Source organism: Hirundo rustica, chromosome 2 (assembly GCF_015227805.2).
Source record: "Hirundo rustica isolate bHirRus1 chromosome 2, bHirRus1.pri.v3, whole genome shotgun sequence".
NCBI lineage: Eukaryota > Metazoa > Chordata > Aves > Passeriformes > Hirundinidae > Hirundo > Hirundo rustica.
In genome coordinates, this window is record NC_053451.1 from 114,640,596 (window position 1) to 114,661,347 (window position 20,752).

At 44.0% G+C, this 20,752-nt stretch overlaps 1 protein-coding gene across 1 annotated transcript in view; it reads right to left on the minus strand.

Moving 5' to 3' along the window:
* Window positions 1–273: 273 nt before the first annotated feature.
* UMODL1 (uromodulin like 1) overlaps window positions 274–20,752 on the minus strand; it is a 72,109-nt gene continuing 51,630 nt past the window's right edge. Inside the window, 9 exon segments of the mRNA XM_058419305.1 lie at window positions 274–1,312; window positions 3,338–3,542; window positions 5,973–6,060; window positions 8,681–8,840; window positions 9,715–9,951; window positions 11,520–11,662; window positions 12,452–12,909; window positions 15,669–15,882; window positions 20,277–20,389. Of these exon segments, the coding sequence (XP_058275288.1) occupies window positions 3,358–3,542; window positions 5,973–6,060; window positions 8,681–8,840; window positions 9,715–9,951; window positions 11,520–11,662; window positions 12,452–12,909; window positions 15,669–15,882; window positions 20,277–20,389 (1,598 nt within the window). The 3' untranslated portion in view covers window positions 274–1,312; window positions 3,338–3,357.

Below are 20,752 nucleotides of genomic sequence, written 5' to 3' on the forward strand. Positions count from 1 at the left end.
GATAGAAAAGCCACTTTCCTTTTCTATTCTGTACCCAAAAATCAGCACCTCAGTGCCATGGCTACTAGAAACATTCATGACTTCAAACTAAGGACCAGCTTCAACTAAGAGTTATTTATAATAGTGTCCATTGAGCTAAAGGAGGAATTAATTTCTTTATGAATTACTAAGTTAGATGTGACCCAGGCACAGCAGATTATCACTGTGTAGGAGGAATGCCTGCAGCAAACAGAACCAAGGGCTGGTGGGACAGGTTATTAACACCTCTTCACCTCCCATCTTCCAACACACTCACTTAGGTGGAGATTTGGGGCAGCAGAGAAGAGCAGCCCAGGGAAGAGCGCTGCAGGAGATGCTGACTGCGTGGAAGAGATTTTTGCCCCAGTTTATCCAGCTGAACAGACTGTTGTTGTACCCAGTGGACCATGCAAACGGAGCCTTTGCTGCTGCACTGATGGTCTCGCAGCCAGGCAAAATTCAGGTCAAATTCATAACTCTTCATTTGAAATTGGAGAGCTCTCAGTTAGGTGGGAAGCACCGTGTGACTTGACTGCACAATCATTAGGCTCTAATGAAGCGGAATACACAGGTACCAATTGATTTATCTGGAAAAACATGGGCTGCCAGCAACAAAAATAGTTTGTTGGTGTTTTTTTCTTTCTTTTCCACTGAATCCTTGTCGATTACAGAATGAATCAAATTTAAAAACTCATGCTGAAGAACACCCTGAGTATGTTAAGCCCCAGATCCACAGTGGCTTTTCCTCTCTTGGTGGCAAATCCAGTGCTTGTTCCCCAGCTTCTGTATACTTAAGGCGTTGCACAGTTAGGTCTTCAATGCTGCTGCAGCTCAAAGTTTCAACCTCACCCTGAGTAAACAGCGACTTACAAACTGAAAAAGAGATCTCTCCGAGGGTTTGCTGATTTACTTCCTTGAATATCAATGGAAACATGCAACTTGTCAATATTAATGGCACGAGTGATGCTAAGATGAGCACATAGTGATACGTCACGGTGAGAAAACCAGATCTTGGAACTTGAAGAGAGAGCCAGATGTCTTTGTTTTCTTCCCTTCTATTTTATCAATGGAAAAACTGCCAAAATTCCCTTCAACCTGGAGCTGTTGTCACAAAGAGTTCTTAGGACACGAGGGAAGAACCAGATTGCTAAGAAAAAAAGAGGTGGAGCAGAGAAAGGGAGTATAGAAGCTTTTTATATATTACAATAGTTTGAAAGAGATGGTGTTGTGTAGAGCAAGGAAAGCCAAATGCTGAGTGAAGACAAACTTCAATTCTCCACGTGATACGATCCCACTAGGAAAAAAAAATACAAACCAAATTAATCAGGATTGAGACAGGTAATCAACTCCCTTCCAAAGATAGTAAGTACATAGGAAAGAAGAGCTGAGTAGTTCCAACTCCAAAAAGGAGCCATTAACTGATATTCCATCATGATGTAGAAGTGCTGAGCCTGACAATGATGCCTTAAGTTTTTGCTTTCGTGTTTTTCAGATTCTGTGCTGCCTAGGGGTGCAGTTCTGAGCCTCATATTCAGTGTCAGCCAGCTCTCTTCACAGGGTAGGGAGAAAAAACAAATCCTTTTCCTGCTGGAGACCAAGGACAACAACTACAAGTTTCAGGGCCAAAAGCACAAACAACAGTGGACTGAAGGGAGAAAACAAGGGTGGGACTTCATAACATGAAGCTATAACTGGACAATTAAACCTCAATATGCAAATAGACCAAAACTTATAAAAGTGTGAGACCTCATAACCAGTTGTTCATTTTGTGACCATTTTGGGTCCACCTTGGGTGCAGCCCTGGTCAGGCTCTTGTGCTGCCCAGGGTGTATCCTTAAAGGCCTTTTAATAAATATCTGCTTTATTCTCTATCTCTGTCTAGTCTCTATCCCAGGTCAGCCTTCTCAAGGCATAAACAATATCCTTTATGCTACAACCTCTTTGCACAACTCCAGAATTCCCATTACTACCAGGTATTACTCAGGTGAGCAGAATGATGAATGCAAGAGAAGCCATTCTTGCTGTGTAGAGAGACTCAGAGATTCCATGTGTAGGTTTTAATCCAAGGCACCTCGATGTGCCCTTTATGCTGGGTTATGGCTCCGTGGTGGGATTTGTATCCCTGATGGAACTACAGCTGCTGGAGTTGTACCAAGGAGTCCCAGGTACCTTCCCTTGGGACTCCTGGCACATCCTGCCCATGGGAAGCCACCAGAGCATCACCCTGACCTGCAGGCATCTCCCAGGAGCTGCCCACAGATGGGTAAGAGGGTGGCCTGTGGGAGGAAAGAGGGAAATGCAGCTAAATGTGACCACTCAAGACTTGCAAGCAGGAAGCTGGGATAGTGTTCCCCGCCCTTTGCCTGTGGTGTGTATTAAACATTACTGTGCTCAGTGAATCAATTATCTGCAAATGCCATCAGGATGCGTCCAATGCATTTACTGAGGCCATGGCATTGTCCTGTGGGAGGCCTGCACCAGGGAAGGGTTACTGACTAACTCTGGCAATAATGGCAAATAAACCCGTTTCCAGGAACGGAATTCCATCCACAGCAAACATCCTTGAGCTGTGAGGCGGTGTTAGGTGCTGTTTCTCAGCCTGCCAGCTTTCTCACTTCTCTCTCCTCCTCTTAAAGAGACAAGCATGCAAATGATGCTGAGCTGCTGGAACAGACTCATTTTACAGAAAAAGTGCTGAATCCTGTGGTGCCCTGAAAAGGTGTAAAATTCCCAAGTTTCAGAGGCAGACCATGTGGCAGTGGTTAAGTCTCCTCAGAGTTATGTTTTCAGACTCTCTGCAGGCACATGTATCACTGCTTATGCATCTCAGTATTTCAAGCTCTTTGTGTTTAACATCCCACTACTTTCTCCAAAAAAATCTCGAAAAAATAATAATTAAACCCAAGCTTTTGCAGAAAGCGATCGCTTCTGAGGAAAATTTATAGAGAGAGTGGTAAAGCTACTCTCCTTTATTGCACTAGTCACTGGTTTAAACACAAATATTATATGGCTTTTTTGTGGAAATGCTTATTGGTGTTTACTTATTGCTAAGGTGATGTGCTGTTTACTCTGACCAAGATCAAAGCCATGAAGGAAGATGAAGGGCACAATGCTGTCTTCCTCCTCTTGTAGTTTGCACCATTTGAAAACAGGGAAGAACAGTAGGAATTTCTTTCTTATTTATATGACATTTACCCACAGCAAAAAGGACAGCAGGTTCAAATATTCTCATATAAAAGGTGGTTATCAACAAGTATTTCACCATTTCAGGAAGAGATAAACAGCTAAAAAATGCAGCTGATCATAATTCAGTACTTACATGTGATAACCTGTGAATCACTAATCATAGAACACTTGGTAGCTGAAGTTGTCAGACTTGATCCTGAGGTTGTATCTTCCTGTCTTTCGCTGGTACTGGAAAATGAGAAGGGTCACAACTCCCAGCACAAAACCAACCACAGCAAGGGCTATGAGGATGATGTATCCAATTCCCATTCCAGCCTTCTCTGTCTTCAAATCAGATGCTAAAAAAAAAAACAAACCAAAAATCCCAATAAAAAAATTTTTAAAAATCAAGACTTGAAAGAAAAAAAGCTTTGAAATTCCTGAATCTTTTCATGCCAGTACAGAATTGTGCTACAGAAGTGTATCAGCCTTCTGGGGAGGGTGTCAGGACAGACCATGTTCTCTTTTTCCACGCCAGTGTAGAGTCCCTGCAGACATGAGTGTGATTTTCAGCTTAAGTGAGAATTAAAGAATTAGTACTGGTGACTTTTTAAAATGCTGCCTGACCTTCAGAAGCACTTTAGAGGTGAAGCATTCCCTATCTTAATCCATCCTCCGTTCATCTATGATTATAAAAATGACTTGATTTGCTTTTATCATGTAGGTAACTGCTCTTCAAACACAGAGTGTTTGGGGAAGGACACTCTGTGTGTGCTGGGTCTCTGTCTGTGGCTGGGGTGGTCAGTGGAGTGACCCTGCCTTGGTCACCACGGGCTCAATGCTGCACCTGAGCAGTTGTTTGGAGCCAGCTGAGCAGCCCGAGGGTGTCTGCAATGTCTGCACAAGTCTGGCACACAGGGCACAGGACCTGCAGGAGACCTGTGCTCTGCTGGAACAACACCCAGACTCAGAGGGGAAGGAAAGAGCCAACACCGAATGCCCCAGTGTGGGCAAGAGTCAAGTCTCATGTTGCCAGCTGCCTCCAAGGCACCACAGGTCACAGACAGAAAGTGTTCTCCTGGTTCCCTTTTAACCACTGCCATGTATTTGTCCAAATCTGCAAGCAGCAACCCCTCTCCCTTTGTTATTTTGCGTCTCTTCATGTTTGTACAAGTTCTTACAATTCTTTCCTGCAAAAGGCTCGATGCACCTACAGAATCATGCATTTGTTTGCTTACATTTTCAGGACAGCACTTGTTTTGCCAGGCACAAGTGTGGTACCTGAGGTACACAGAAGATAAATACCACTGCACACATGCCTACAATTAGAGACAAGTTTTTTTGGCCAAAAGGCATTGCTGGTAGCCACAGAGGTCAGTAAGAGCAGTGTTCAAGCTACACAACACCCAGGGCATCCTTCCAAGACAGGCCAAAGCAGTGCTGTGTAATGTATTCAGTCTCATTTTTGAATTTCAGCATAAAACAAAGGAACAAATTCAAATATGCACAGTGGAAAAGGCAGCCTGTAGCCAGACACAGAGCAGACCCTCCTGAGGATGTGGAACAGTGGCCTTTGCCATCACATGTGACCAAGTGTTGGCAGAGCAGGTAAAGTTTTTCATGTTTCACTGCAGCACTTACACCTGTTATTACCTGACATCATAATTCACGTTGTCCCCTTCAACACAGAGATGTAGATCACTTAAAATGTGATGTGATTATCCAAACTAGGAATAAGAGACATCCAAAAGTGCCACCTTTTCCTAGAAATAAATTTAGCACAACCCAAAGAAAGCTCCCTTCACCAGAAGCCCTTTTGGGAAATGGCCATTTTTCAAAATTAGAAGTGAATCAGGATCTCCAGCAAAAATGGGAGTGAGAGCTACTTTAGCTACTGTAAGAGCTAAAAAAAGAAGGCTACATTAATTGCCTTTTTTTTTTTTTTTTTTTTTTTAAAGAACTAATTCAGAAATAAGCAGTGAGAGCCTATTTGAACAGACCGTGTAATGGAAGAAAAATACATTCTTCTAAGTCAGAGTCAGTTCCTAGGTCCAAAAGAACATTATGAACTGTCTATCCACGGTAGCCACAAGTTAAGACTCTGATATTGGTAAGCCAAAACACCCTCAATGTGTGTTTTACATTAAGAAGTTATAAATGTAAACCTGGAGGGGAGCAAATGACTGAAAAAATGAGAGACCACGGGTACCCTTGAAAGGTTAAATGCAGAAAAAGCAGGTGCATAACAGATTAGACCCTGCTTGTCCCTGGTGCTGGTGTTTGCCCTCAATTAACCTGTGCTGCACCAAATTAACCAAGGCTGCTGTGCATCAGCTGTACTCTGCCACTTCCCCTCACCCTGGTAATGAAGTCAATACCAGGGAGCCAAAGGAAACACAATAAAATCTTTTACATCCTCTGATTTGGGCCTTCAGAGCCCCAAATAATTGCAGACTAACAGCAGTGCAAACACTTGGAACACCGATCGCAATCTGAAAGATCAACTCCGCTTTCAGACTTCACAATTGAAATAATTCTTTGGTTTTGTGGTTGTTGCACTTGTTACCCTGTGCAAAGAGCCACACAAAAGCACTTTATCTTCCTTTCTACATTCCCTTGACAACCTGCTCCGAGGAGAGCACGTGCTTCTCCACGCTGCCACGTGGCTCCAGCAGGAATGCCTGCTCCCAGGGAATACAGAAGGGCACAAAAACCTCGTGTGTCACAGGCCTCCAGGTTCCTTCGCCAGCACAAAATAATCTTGGCATGATAGTCTGTTCTCAACTCACCAGCTGATTTACACAGGGGTCCCCAGGATGTTCTGTGCAGGGCGATGGTTTCTCCAGCCTTCAGGAGTCCAGCCCTCGCATGGCATCTCTGCAATGATCAAGTCAAACTCCAACAAGTCATCTGGCTTACTAATTAAAAATGCAAAGCCTTCTGATGAGCTTGTGAACGCACAGTGCTACTCTCACAGTCGGGCTTTTGTTTCTTACCCCTATGATCTGTTAAACTGAAATTAGCACCAAAAGGAAGTCCAAAAGAAATGGCATCAGGCAAAAATCAGTATAAAATATGTGATTACTCACGCTGGAACACACTGCTGTGAACAGTCATTTCACACAGACAATCTTTTCATTAACTGTTTGTTTTAGAGAAACCTTATGGGAGAATAAGTTTATCACTAATGCCAGGGTTCTGCAAGCACGTTTGTTGGGATTCTGCTGCCCATGGCAGGCACAGCAGATGTTGCAAACAGCACCAGCAAAAGCAGCAGCAGCTTTCAAACCCTGCCAGCACTGTATCATCCTGAATCTACTCACAACCTCAGTGACAGGTGAACCACTAATCTGGGAACCACAATCCCTGTCCTGTGGGATGCTGAGGATCAGCTGCTTTAGCTCTGTGTGAGCAGCATTTCCACAGGCATTTTCTGCTCACTTCCTTTTTGTTGTTGTTTGCTGCCTTGTTTTAAGTTGCTGCCTAAAGGTCCCTGATGGGAACCAAAACCCTACTGGCTTTATTCAAAGGGTGCTGTGGCTCTTCTGGAAGGGCACAAAAACCCCCAGAGAAATGGCAGCACCATACCATGACCAATAAAATCAGCAGGGTGTCGTGTTTATTCCAGAATGTCTCACCAGTTTTGACTGCACTGACTGTAGGAAAACCTCTACAATGCCCTCCCAGCAAGTGTCATCAGCTGGACACTTTCTGGGACAGCCCCCAGAAAAATACCCATGTGGTTATTTCTCACTTTGGTATGCTCTCAAGTAGCTTCCCCAGGTAGGTGGATCTGTTAGAGAAGACATTTATGTAGTTGCTCCCTGATGGCAATGAATTTTTGGTTCCACATGGCCATGGAGCAGCCACGTTCCACCAAACTTCTGCATGGTGGTGGCACATCACTCCTCTTCCCATTCAAAGTAATTTTTCTTACTCATTTCTTACTACTTTTCTCCTCAGCCAGTCCATTTTTTTTTCAGCTCCAAACTTTAGAGTGCCTTACTCTCTTCCACAGAGAAAACAAGGAATAAATAGATGGAGTAAGAAGAAATAATACAAGATGTTAGTATCGAGTGTGTGAGTGAAGAGCCGAGCTAATCCTGCCCTGAAGCAAGTCACTATTCCCCAGAGTAACAGATTAGAGGGTCAGATTCCAGACCCAGGGCACTTTTCCCAGCCATCTTACATTATTTACAAACATCCTCTGTCCTTTCTCATCCTCCTTGATCTTTGCACCTTCTGCAGCTCCTCCTCCCTTCTTTGTAAAAGCCATTGCTCACCCTGCGTAGATGTGCCTGGGATGTGTCTTCTCCACATCACAATTTAGCCTCGGTCAAAGATGTTGAATTCACTGACTTCTCATAGGGGTAAATTTTGCACAGGAGAAAGAAAAATACATCCTATATTTATATAGGATTTATATTCATACTCAGCTGCAAAACTGGAGGCATATTACCATTGTCAGTCATGTTTCCTGTCCCTACTGTTTTGGGGTTTATTTTTATTTTTTTTTTTTTTTTTTAATCTGGAGGAAGCCTTATACTTTGAGAAAGGAAACAAGCATCTTCTGGTAACCTTTTTAAATCCTTTAGGAAGAAATAATTTGCTTACTAATGATTTTAAACGGTGTTATTTAGAGCTAGAGGAAAGTGTTAAACAATGGGGGAACACCAAACTGCTAATGAAAACATCCTTGATAGAAAAAGAGCCAGGAAGGTTGGCAGAGGAAGAGGAGAATTCCCAAGTGTCTGCTAGTAAGGGGAAAAAGCCATCAGTTAAATGTATTGTTTCTTATTTATATGGCAGCAACACATTTTTAGATAAAGCTGTGTATCACTTACTTGCAAGTCAAAGGAAACAATGCAATGCTTTGTGGCAGAGACAGTTAAAAACTGCAGTTCTTATCAGAACATGACTTGGTTTATTGCAAATAAAAGCCATCAGGCTTTAAAAAGCCATAATAAACGATATTAAAGTCACAGCCCTAGAAACTTAATGACACTGAACTTCCTTTCCTGGCACCTAAACTCGCAGTTGAAGAAAAAAATCTGTAAGGGATAAGAAAAATAAAAAGGACAGAAAAAGATATAAATTTACTCAGACATTCTTCTGACACTGCTACTCTGGGAATTCCTATTTTGTGGCACATCCATCTGAGCTGATACTTTTCTAACCAGCCTAATTTCATTGCTTTTTAATCATCCTTAAAATGAGTGAAAGGTCCAGTTCTCAGGTTCCCCAACTCAGTTCCATGTTGTTTTTTTTTCTAGGAGGATGAGCAACGGGAAGAAAAGCTGACACTTCCATACGGTTGTAGTGTTTCCCCACTCTTCTCTGCTCTCAGTAGAGAACAAAGGAAACCTCAAGAGTTATTTTAAACCTTGTTTGGAAACACTACTCCTTCCATTCCATTGCAGGACTCCATATGGCACTGAGAAAAAAATATTTTTGAGGGGTGTGGGTGGGGAATAGCATGTCAGAGCGAAACACTTACGGTCCTGCAGGTGCTTCCTGGTGTCTCCATACAAATGCGAATTCTGCAGTGTAAGTAAACCACAGAGTTGTTGACAAAGGAAAAAATTTTCATCCTAAACTGAGCTTTGCTCGAATTCCCATTTTCCAGCAGCGTGGTGTAAGTATTTGGGATGGGACAGCTGAAAAGGGAGACAGAAAGCACACAGAGCAGCTAAGGCTAGAGAAGGCAGGTTGTGGCTATAGCACAGAAATTGGGTTTTAAGGTTTTCCTTCCTTTAGGGAGTCACAGCCAGACCCTTCATGGAGCAGCTCTGGCTGTGCAGTGGTGGTAAGGCGCTGCTTGCTGCCTTATTCTCCCAGTAACCAAGTGGAACAGGAGATGTGAGAAGTGGTTGGAGAGTTGGAGAAGAAGGGAAAGAGTAACAGAAAGAAGGATTTAAACTTGGCTTCACCAAACACAAATTGAAAAAACCCATCAAATTTAAAGGACTAGATTTTTTTTTTTTTTTACTGAGCAAAATGATTACCCTGGATTTTACGGTGGCAGGTGAGCCTAAGAAATATGACATTAGTCTGAGATCAGGGATCCAGACAGGAACAAAGTTCCTCTTTCACCAGAGGCTGCTTTAATATCATGTGTGAGGAATTAAATAACCTATTTCTCATTGACAAGAAGCACATAAGCTCTTGATAAAGCTGAAACCACAGAGAAACCTCTGAACCAGAGAAGGAGATAAAGCACCCACTTCTCAAATGTTCTTTCACTACTGGCTGCCAAAATCATCTTCAAGTGATTTCTTCAGGTTAAAAAGCACAATTCCCTCACAAAACTGTAAGGAAGACAACCAAACTCAAAAAACTTCCCTTTGAAATCCCTTTTCATATCTACCTTTCTTGTTCAAAGAAGGTGTAACCAGGCCAAATAGAAAGGAACCATGCATGTGGATGATGAGAACACATGTAAAAGGCATTTAAAATACAATACATTATTAGTCAGTGCCACTGTACGACCGAAGGTATGGCTCATGGTATTTGCAAATGGCATTGCTGTACCTGTTGCTGATAAAAACAAATGACAGGGGATCCACTGAATTGTTGGTTGGAGTGGCCCAGCAGTCAGTGAGAACCACCTTGAGCTTGCTGCCTGCCCTCTGCATCCCCACTTCGATCAGCACATCCTCACTGGCAGAGACGCTGAAATTTTTGGGGACCGGGGAGTTTCCAATGAACAGCTGCATCTCTGTTCTAAAGTGTCCAGATCCGTGCAAATCCTCAAAGATGGTGTAAAGTCTGAAAAATCAATTAGACTTCTTTAAAGGCCACAAATTTGACTGTAAATTTCTGCAACTCTTATTAAATCAGTGCCTGCTTTCCCACATATTTAAACAGAGGAGGGTTATCAGCAGTCCAGGATGGCAGGACACTGTTCAAAAGGAAAGGTGAAAATGCATCGAGTTTTCAGCTGGGAAGGTGGAGAGCATGGAAGCACGAGTGGGAAAATCCAAAGGGTGGTCTCAGCAATTCAAACAGGGCAGAGAGAAATACCTGAGTGGAGCAGAAGGGAAGCAAGACTATGAGCTTTTTGAAAGCTCAAAATAAGGACAGTTGAAGCTTAGTGCCGAAGAGAAGAGCCAAAAAATGAGACAGGGAAAATCTGAACAGAAAGTGAAAGGCATGAGAAAATTATAGAGCTCAAAGAAAAGTGGCCTGACAAAGATTTTGCTGGGGAATAGGAAGAAAAATACAATCTCTGGACAGGGCTAGGAAACAGAAACTGGATCTGATGCCAATAGTTTAAGCACGATGACAGGCAAGAGAGGAGGTGCACTTGTATGAAGGGAGGACACTCCCTGTGAGAAAAAGGCTTGTGCTGTCACATTTTCTGTCAGCACAGCCTTGATTTTCTGTGAACTGTGGCTCTGATTCCATCTCACTTGGAGATGGGCCTTCCATAACAAAAAAAGTATTTGCATGATGTACCTTCTGGTTTTTCAAGTTGACCAAATAAAGATTTGTGGGGGGTTAAAAACTGCCATTCTCAGAAGCCACACAGCAATCTGCAGGCCCACATCAGGCGGAAAGGTACGCGACTGATATGTTCCAAAAGCAGGAAAATGCTGTTACTGCTAGAAGGGATTGCCCAGGAAGGCAATGAGGAGACAGGCATTGTGACTCCTGAACCAGCAGTTTCCAAAGGTTTATTTTCACCTCTGGTTTAGCCAGGTAAAGGCCAAGCTTGTTGGATCTACTGGCACATTAGTTGGAGTAGGAGAGAAACACAGAGCAGGGATCTCCTTGATGCCTTGGACTGGCTACCTAGAACAGAAGCTAGACAGAGAATAAAGTGGATATTTATTAAAGGCCTCTAACAGATACACCTTGGGCAGTGCAGGAGCCTGGCAGAGGCTACACCCAAGATGGATGATGGTCATGAGTTTTTCAGGCAGATATAAGTTTGGTCTATTTGTATATCAGAGGTTAATTGTCCAATTACAGCTTCAGGTAATGAAGTCACATTCCCCTGGTTTGCTTCCCCCCCAATTCACTTTTGTTTTTACTTTTCAGGCCTGAGGCTGTGATGATGACCTTGGTTCTCTGGCTGGAAAAGGATTGTTTTGTCTGCTCAAACTGTGAAGAGAGCTTACTAACTCTCTATATGGAGTTTAGAGTTATGCATTAATGCAGTACAGGATCTGAAAAATATAAAAGCTAAAACCAAAGGCACTGTTCTGAGGACAGGACTCCCAGGATGCTCACAGTGTTGTCACTGGATATACCTACAGCCCCTGGGGGTTTTCCCAACACAGCAGCACTCAGCCACACAGCAGAATTTCAAAGCAGAGAGAGTTGTTCCTCACCCTTCTGCAGTGTACCCGGAGGAAGTCAAGACATCGTTCTGAAACACGCAGTGGATGGGACTGGCAATGTTCAAGTGGTGGATTATTCCCTGAGCAGAAACATCACTCCGAAGGGTGGTTTTCACCACGGTAGTAGTCATGTTCTGCAGCACAGAAAGGAGAAAACACATCAGTATTTCCAGGGTTGTACCAGAGCTTTCCAGCTTCAGGTGCTTGGGCGTTCCCCGTTCTCCTGACGGCAAAAATCAAAGAGATTAAACCTCCAGTATCTTTGTCACTGTACAGGGAGGCAAAGAAAACACATCAGTCTTCCTCATTTTCCTTTTTGTCCTATCACAGAATCACAGAACTGCTCTGGGTGGAAGGGATCTTAAAAATCATTAAGTTCCAAACCCTCTGCCATGGGCAAGGACACCTTCCACTAGACCAGGCTGCCCAGAGCCCCATCCAACCTGGTCTTGAACACTTCCAGGGATGGGGCAATGATCATTCCTTAGCAATGGTCATTTGTCCAGAAGGGAGCTTCTGTGCTTTGGCATGGCCTGAACACAGCCATTGGTCTGGGATCCAAAGAGAGCTGTCGCTCTTTGTCCCTCTACTGGTAACTATTGGAGTATTTGTCAGCATGAGATGATGAAATTACTTTTAAGAAAAAGGGAACCCAGAAGAGGCATGGGAAGTGACTTTCAGTTTGGACAGGCCTTTGCGTTTTGCTGCCTGACCTCAAAGATTTCCAGGACTTCTCTTTGGTGCTTCTCACTGCACACTGAAAGGTAACTTTCCAACACAAGAAGGAGAGTTCTTTCTCCAAAAGAAATTCAGCAACAAATAGACTGTACACCTAGCTAAGGGTCGGCCACTGCCTCTCCCCTCCTGAAAGAGCAATAAAGTGCTCCAGAGCTTGTTGGCATTCCCTTGATCAGAGGACTTACGGTCTCAACTTGGGTGCCGCAGTCGCTCCAGCCCGCCTGCAGCACAACGTGGGTGCCATTGCTGGTGCTCACATTGCAGCCAGGCTCCCCCAGGAACAGGGAACTCTCTGGGATAGACTCCTGCTGCAGGAATCTCTTCTGGATGGCAAGGACGATCCTCTCAATCTCACACAACACACTCACTGTGTCTTTAATGGAAACCTCTTGGGTGGGTTTGACAAGGGGAGCTGGAGATGCTCGAGGAGAAACATCAGGAGTTGCCATGGGATCCATGGTGAGAGGAGCCAGCTCCGTGCTGGAGAACATGGTGTCCTCCAGAGCTGTGTGCTCAGCAGGAGAGAAGTCCAGTGAAGCAAAAGAAGAAACACGAGCTGAAGTTTGCAAAAATGTCACAGGTAAAATTGTGCTGTGCACAGGTTTCTTATCCGTCACTGTTGCCTTCTGGATGAAGGGAAGTGCTGAAGAGTGCCAAAAAATAAAGGTACTGTTGTAATTTACATGCTCAGCTTGGTCTCATCAGGCAAAAGCAAACTCTTAGGAGGAAACTCACAGTTACTGGCAGGAAACCAGCTTCTTTTGTTCTTTTAACCTGCTCTACCTACTGCCAAAGCTGGGCCTTTTTGTAGAAAGGACCCATGAGACACATAAAGTGCCCATCAGTAAAGCTGAAGCATTTTATTTCCTGGCAGCGGCAACAATTAGTGTGTAGCACATGTACAAACAGCTTTTGGAAGATCAGTACTAGCACAATATCCCCCACTGGAAGTTGCTCAACAAGTGCTTGTATGTTTTTGCCTGGAGCTGTAGGAGACTGCTCAGTTCTGGCTGGGGCTATAAGCAGGAGTTTGATTAAAAAAAAAAAAAAAAAAACCAAACTCATTTGTGACCAGTTACTATCCAAAAGATGGGACCTCGAGCGCTTTGGGAAACTCATTTTTGGGAGATGCGTGGGACAAACCTCGTGTGGCAGCCCCATATTGTACTCAGTGTGTACTGAGAGGGATGAATAAATGTGTCAGTGGCAATCTGTAATGGTACCAGGAAGAAAAAAGTGGGGGGAAAGGGAAGCACAGATCAATGTGTGTGTCAAACACCCAACACCCAGCACGGGTCTGGGGTTACATCCTGAGTATTCACCCACCACTGACTGAGAGAGAATCAAGACAACAAACTCTGTTTGCAGGAAAGCACAATGTGCCTCATTGCACAGAACTGCTCTCAAATAATTGTGGTGGCTTAAATATAAAAATACCATCTATTTCCTAAGCAATGTATAAAATCTGTACACATATATAAATCTCTGTGGAACTGCCCAGCTTCCAGGAATGCCCCAAATGAAAAGCCACTGATTTGCACAATAAAGGAAGGGGAAAAAAAAAAGTTGGAGCTCTTCCAGAGCTGGATTTCCCAAAAGCTTATTATCACATTAATATTTCAGTTAAAACTGAACAAAGGTTGGTATCAATTGACAAATCATTGTGACTTCAGTAAAAAAAAAGTTCCTTATCGTTGTGGTTACAAAACCAAATATAAATTACTGAGGAAGCCCAAGAGAATTTAGGAAGTTAAAGACCCATCATACATCAGCTAACAAACGACCTGAGGAAAGAGAGAAGCCAGATGAATCAGTTCATACAAAAAAGTCATTTGTAATACCAGCATTTCCTCCCTGCTGCCATACACAGGTCAAGCCACCCATCAAGCTCTTTCTGTTACCTTCCCTATTACCACTTCTGTCCCCTCTGCTGCTGCTCATGAAAATCACAGAGAATCTTGACGATCCTGTCTAATTTTTGTGACAAATATGAGAAACAGAACTTTCAAAAGAACCTTGCAGCATTAAATATTAATACAGTACATTTCCCACTCCTAAAGTGATCAACTGCCCAAGGGGATGCTTCTAACCCCAGGGGCCTCCTCAGTTTTTTCCCCCATTTCACAATTCTGAGGGGGTGCTGAGTAAATGCCCAGCATGAATGAAGCAGAAGGCTTGTGTGACTGGTCCAGGAAGCAGTCTAGTTGCTTTTTTAATTTTTACCTGGCCAAAGTTCTCACTTTTGAGAGAAAAAAAAACAAACAAACAAACATGCTTTTGCTTCTCTTTCTCTTCCCAAAGTCTAAAAACCAGAGCAAACCAGACCAAAGGTGGGACTGAGAAAGCAGCACCAGCCACCTGCTCTTTGGGGACCTGTCCCTGAAACAACCCCTTTGTTTTTAGCCCAGGTTTGAGGGGGACAGGCACTCTACAAAGCACTACCACAAGATAGTTGTGCTCCTTCTAATTGCCAGGATATGCAACTTTCCAGATTTACAGCTGTGAGTGTAGCAGGCAAAAAACCAACCAAACAACAAAAAACAACCAAAAAAACCCCCCAAACCCCACACAAACAAACAAACACACACACAAAAAAACCCACCAAAAAATTACCCAACCCAACCCAACCAACCAACCAAAACTTACACAGCATAAATATGTTTCTGAAGGAATTTTGCATGAGATTCTAATTGACAGCTTGTAACAATGTTCTTTGGACAAATAGATCATGTCAGGGATACAATATTTGGTATTTTATTTTTTCAGAGGTGACTTGTGAAACAGAATTCAGCTGCTCTTAGTCAGGAGATTAATGGGTTTTGTTACTTGCTTCAGCTGCATATAAGAGAAAAGAAGTTGTACAATCAGCCATCATGCTGGGCTTGGCAAAGTGTGGGCTTTCACCTGAGCTCCAGGCCCACAGGTGTGTGAGGAAAACAACTGCTCCCAGTGAAGAACTCACATTTTCATTTATTTCTTGGGATTTCTATTTCGTGGGAAAACTATCAGTGCAAAGCAGAGGGTAAAGTGTTTTTAAATTTCTTTAAACAGTGCTAATTATGGCTGTGTTCAGGGACTCATTTCTACTGGTAGCTTATAAACCCCTCAATACATGACCTCTAACATCACCTCAACTTTTTCTCTGTAAAAGTGATTCTAGATATTGTCAAAGAGACCAGGTGGTTTTGTACTTTTGGATCAGTGGTACCTCACTTCCTATGTCACCTGTGGGTGTTCTCTCAAAAACTCACTGGATGAGCAAGCAGGAGCAATATAAGGAAAGAGAAAGGCGTTTCATCCATGTGTTTTGCAGATATTTTCACCTCAGAAGACACAGATTAATAACAGCTTTTATCATCTCTCTGGTTCTGAAGAATTACTGGGGCACAGGCTGCTCCTCACCATGTATGGAGAGGCTGCTCCTGTTGATGGTGAGGTTGGAGCTGTGTTCCAAGGCCTCACAAAAAGCAGTGATGACGTGCTGGACATCCACTTCTTCTGCAAGCAGCAGATTGAAACTTACCACTGTGCTCCCATTAGTGACACCCGTTACCAGCACTTGAATCAGACCAGCATCCATCTGCTGGAGCACCTCGGGGGGCAGAGATTTATGCACCTGGAAAAAAAACCAAAATGTCTGTGGGGATGGGCAGATGGAGCAATTACATTTCAGGCTGCGTACACTGCTCAGAAAATGAGTGTTGTGCTTCCTGCTCTGGAGGGAAGCAGCAGAAAATTGACCTTTTGCCTTGGAACATTTTCATTCCAGAGCAGCTGAAGGATGTGGTGCATATTTAGCCATGAATATTAAACAAGCCAAGTGATTAAGATATCTCATCTGTCATTTGGCTCAAGACATTGCCTCTGGTAACAGAAAGGGAGGGAGGAGACTGCAGGGAAGCTCCCGTGTTCTTCCTCTCAGAATGCCTCTGGGGAGATGGGAAATCCCATACGAGGAATTGCTGGTGGAAGTGAAGGTGCTCCTGACACTCCACATTGCCTCAGAGGGCTCTCTCAGCCCAGGAACATTACAACCTAGAGCAGGTGACCTTCAAACCTTGCTTTACAGCTGATTTCTCACCCGAGCCAAGCAAAACCCCGAACTCTTCCTAAATGCCCAGACCAGGGTAATAAGGGGGCAGGTGGGGGCTACACTCCAACTGCTTCTTCCTCTCCCTGAATTCTGCAGGAAATATCTGGAGCAGCAGGGCTGGATTTCAGCCATGAGCTTAAGGCACAGTTTATCTCAGTGTGTAATGCTCAGGGCTGCCAGGAGGGATTCCCATCAGGAAGAACCCAGGGGAGAGGCTGGGAGCCACCAGGAGAAGCAGCCTTTGGCACAGCCTTGTGCCCTGCCTGCTGCACTTAACCCAGCCCTGACTTCCCCACTGCGTGTTATCCATCTCTCCAGGATTTGCAGGTGTCCTGCAGCCCTTTCCTGAGTCACCAGAGCTGATGTGTTCCTCGTGCTGGGTGCCAAGGCAACATGGCACAGAGCAGACCCCCCGTGTGCCCCTGGAAATAGCTGCCATGCGCCTGCAAGTCCCACACAGCAAACCTTGGAGTGCCCCATGGAGCACGCAGGCAGAGCTGGGAGGATGGAGACAGCTGGGCAGAGCATAAACTCTATCTGGTCAGACCCCAAATCTCCCATTTCAGGGCCTCTTGGGCTCCTTCTGCTCTCTCTTTCTGCTGTTTCACAAGCAGGTACTGAAAAGTTGAAGGCCTGACCTAAGTTTTCAGCTTTCACAATTTTTGTCTGAGCTTCTCAACATTAAACACTGTGACATCCTCTTAGCCCACCCTGATTTCATCCTCTTTCACTGTCTATCCTGAAATTTTTATTTTATCAGTTCTTTTTCACCGAATCACAGAATCATCGAGGTTGGAAAAGACCTCCAAGACCATGGAGTCCAACCTGTGTCCAATGCCCACCTTGTCACCCAGCCCAGAGCACTGAGTGCCTCATCCAGGCATTCCTTGGACACCTCCAGGGATGGGCACTCCAAACCTCCCTGGGCAGCCCCCGCCAAGTCCTGACCACTCTTTCCATGCAGAAATTCCCCCTGATGTCCACCCTGAACCTCCTCTGGCACAGCTTGAGGACATTTCCTCTTGTCCTGTCACTCATTCCCTGTGACCAGAGCCTGACCCCCACCTGGCTACAGTGTTTGTTTGTTTGTTTGTTTGTTTGATTGTTTGATTGATTGATTGATTTTGTCCTTATTCCTGTTCTTCCTCCCAAAGCAGGATTCAGAGCTTGAACAGTGTCAGGGCACATTCACAGTATTTGTATTTAGCCACTAGGTGACACTACAAAACCCTTTATCCAAGAGACTCCGGGATTTCCCAACAGGTACCACACCCTCGGTTATCGAAATAACGCTTGATGAAGTTAGACTAGGGAAAAAAAAAAAAAAAAGGAGGGGGGAAGAAACAGAACTTTTTTTGTAAATAAATGTTCAATATATAATACCCTTGAATATGCGGAGTTCTTACAAGAGAAATTATCTTCAGGACTGTCGTCGTATCTGCAATTTCTGTAGCACACAAAGGAAACCTAAGCTGGGAATGCACTGACAGTCTGGAAACTGGGAATAAGTAAGTAAAAGGTACAGTAATTTGACCAGAATATTGTTTGGAGACTGTTTTTTCACTCAGAGAGAAAAAAAACCCAAACCCTCCCCACTGTCTGCGGTTTGGTTGCACCTTTAGGAAGAAGAGCACAAATCTGCCCAGCCACCATCACCAGCAGCTTCCAGGATGCGGAGGTGGATGAACTCAAATTAACAAAAGGGTGAGATTACACTGGAATAGTGAAAATTACCTAATCCCCGTTCCTACACTCATTCCACATTCATATACCTTCAAATACAATCCTTTTAGGTGTGTTCAGCTCCACAAACACAGAGTATGTGCCTTCCAAATTGGGATCACCTTCATAAGGTGTTATCATCTATTAGTTTCACATCTTTTGTCGCCCAGCTAAGTTTAAGACACCCAAATTCAAAACAGGCTTTCCACTTGGGAATTCATCACAACTCAGTGAATATATTTTCAACTCAAGCCTTTTGCTTTCCCAACTGATTTTCTTGAGGACAAGCCATGATATCCTTGGGCTGTTGTAAAACACAAGCTGAACAAAGCCCAAGGTTTAAATACTTTTTTTACCTTGAGCTATGTTGTTTTTAAGTTGCATTACAAGAAAGGTGGTGGAACTGGCCTGGACAATGACAGTGCAGGTTGTCACAACAAGTTTTTACCTCCCTCTCATTATTTAAAGGATGATATTTCCATTTGCTATCCTGCAAATTTAACCACATGGCACTTAAGTGCTGGGTCTAAAGACCATTATGCACATTAGGATTTATAAATCCTCTGAATTGTAGATTGTGACTCCAAAGAGGTTTTAAAAAAATCTCTGGCAAACTGTATTTAACTGGAACCTGAGAGTGCTTTTAAAGCTCATAAAACTCTCCTCACTTACTTTAAAAGATCCATTTCTGGTCCTCATAACCTGCAAAGAAAATACACAGATCCTTCTGGTCTCCTAAATTTTCTTTGGCATCTAGAAATACAGTATTAGGGATATTTTTTACAGCAGCTATGCAATTATAGCCCATTTGCAGTGGCTCAGAGGTGGAAGGAATCAACACTAACACATCTCTCCAGCTGATCCATAAAAACAGAGTGCTGGGAAGAGGAGTTAGTTCCTTCTAATCACAAGTGATCATTTTCTGCCTGAAAATTTGAGACCCAGGTAAAACTGACACAAAACTTGATTGCGTTCCTTTTTGCAACCGTTTCGCAATTTTATTTTTTTCCTAAATATATTAGTATCCATGGTTTTCTGGACTAAGATATCTGACTGAATGAAGAAAAGACATTAATTTCAGTCCATTTCAATACTGCGCTGTTCTGAAATAGCCTCGGGCAGAGCGTGGTGCTGAATGAGAGAGAGGTCAGTGGAGAATTGCTCCCTTTTCGCTTTGCTAATCACATCACTCTCGTTTTGTCACAGTTTTTCTGATGTGACAGCTTGGGGCCATAACAGCTCCAGGAAAGCTGTGCTCTGCTAACACACCCAGAAAGGTGCAAACCAGTCGTGACCAGAGGGAAACTGATTTGATGTCCAAGAAGGAGAAATTCCTCTTCCCTCCATGCAGTTGTCTGTACCTCCAGGCTGGGCTGCCCTGTGCCCTGTGCCCCTGTGCCAGCTGTGTCCCAGTGGCACGTCATGACTCTGTCCCCACTGAGCCTTGGGAGGCCTCTGCAGGGTTTGGGAATCCATCAAATTGCCGGTGATGGATTTATCAGCACACTTATCAAGGACTCTGAAAGACAGTGAAGCGGAGCTGAGGGAGGCAATAAAGCAGCCCAGCATAACCAGTGGGTTTCCAGGCATGGATGTGTTTGAGGGAGCACCAGAAGGAACAAACTCCTGACAAATTCACTCCAATATTAGATGCTGTCAAAGGCAACACCCGAGAATCTTGTGAGGGTTAAAGGCACAGAATATACTATGTTGTGATTTGATATCCTGCACTCTAATTAGAAGTGAGGGCAGAGGTGACTTTTCAAGAAACCACTCCCTTTCCAGATATGGGGCTACAAAATCCAGGATGATTACAAGAACTGTCAGCCTTGAACTACTGCTACAAAGGATAATAACAATCATACAGCTAATTAGGATAGTGCTGTTCAGGGCAAGGGTATCAGAGCACTTTGCTAATGCCATTAACTTTCCACCACACCACTGGAGGAGATCAATAATTCAGTATAACCAGGTACGAGAAGAAGAGGTCATGGAAGTACCAGAGAACCTCAAAATCCTGATCTTCCTCAAAAACACAGCTGCACAGTTATCCTGCAGCCTTGGGCAGTCAGGGGAAGCCAAACCTTCCAGGTGTGTCAAGGGACACACGTGAGTTATACAGGCTTTGGGGGAAAAAGAGCATACGCAGGTTTTATTGAGACAGGTAGCAGGTCACAGTCTTCTTCACCACTTACTTCATCCACAAAGAGCTGTGCAAAGGTTTGATATTCCTCACTGCTTGTATTGCTAAAGCCAGGAGAGTATTCCATGCTTGTGATCTGAACTGTGCCGCTAAGTTTCTGGAAGGCTGCAAGGTAAAAAAAAAGAGAATTTCTGTCCGTGTTTTATGGACTGCAGTCCATGGACAAGTGTGTCACGGTGTCCAGCATTCCTGGCCACATGCATCAACTCACAGCAGAAGGCCAGAGCTCTGAAATGCAGCCCAGACCCCAAGAGTTTAAAAATAAATCATCCAGCATCTTAGTCTGCCCTGTCTGAGCCCCAGATGATTCTGAAGGAAGGCACTGACCTCCTGGAGGTCTCATATCTGCCAGCTCTGCCTCGGGTGCTCGGGGATGTCTGGAATATTGCTCCATTCAGGCACTGGAATTGCTCTCCCAGGCTCAGCTGGTTTTCCCTCCAGTCCCTCCAGAGGGAAACCACTGCAGCA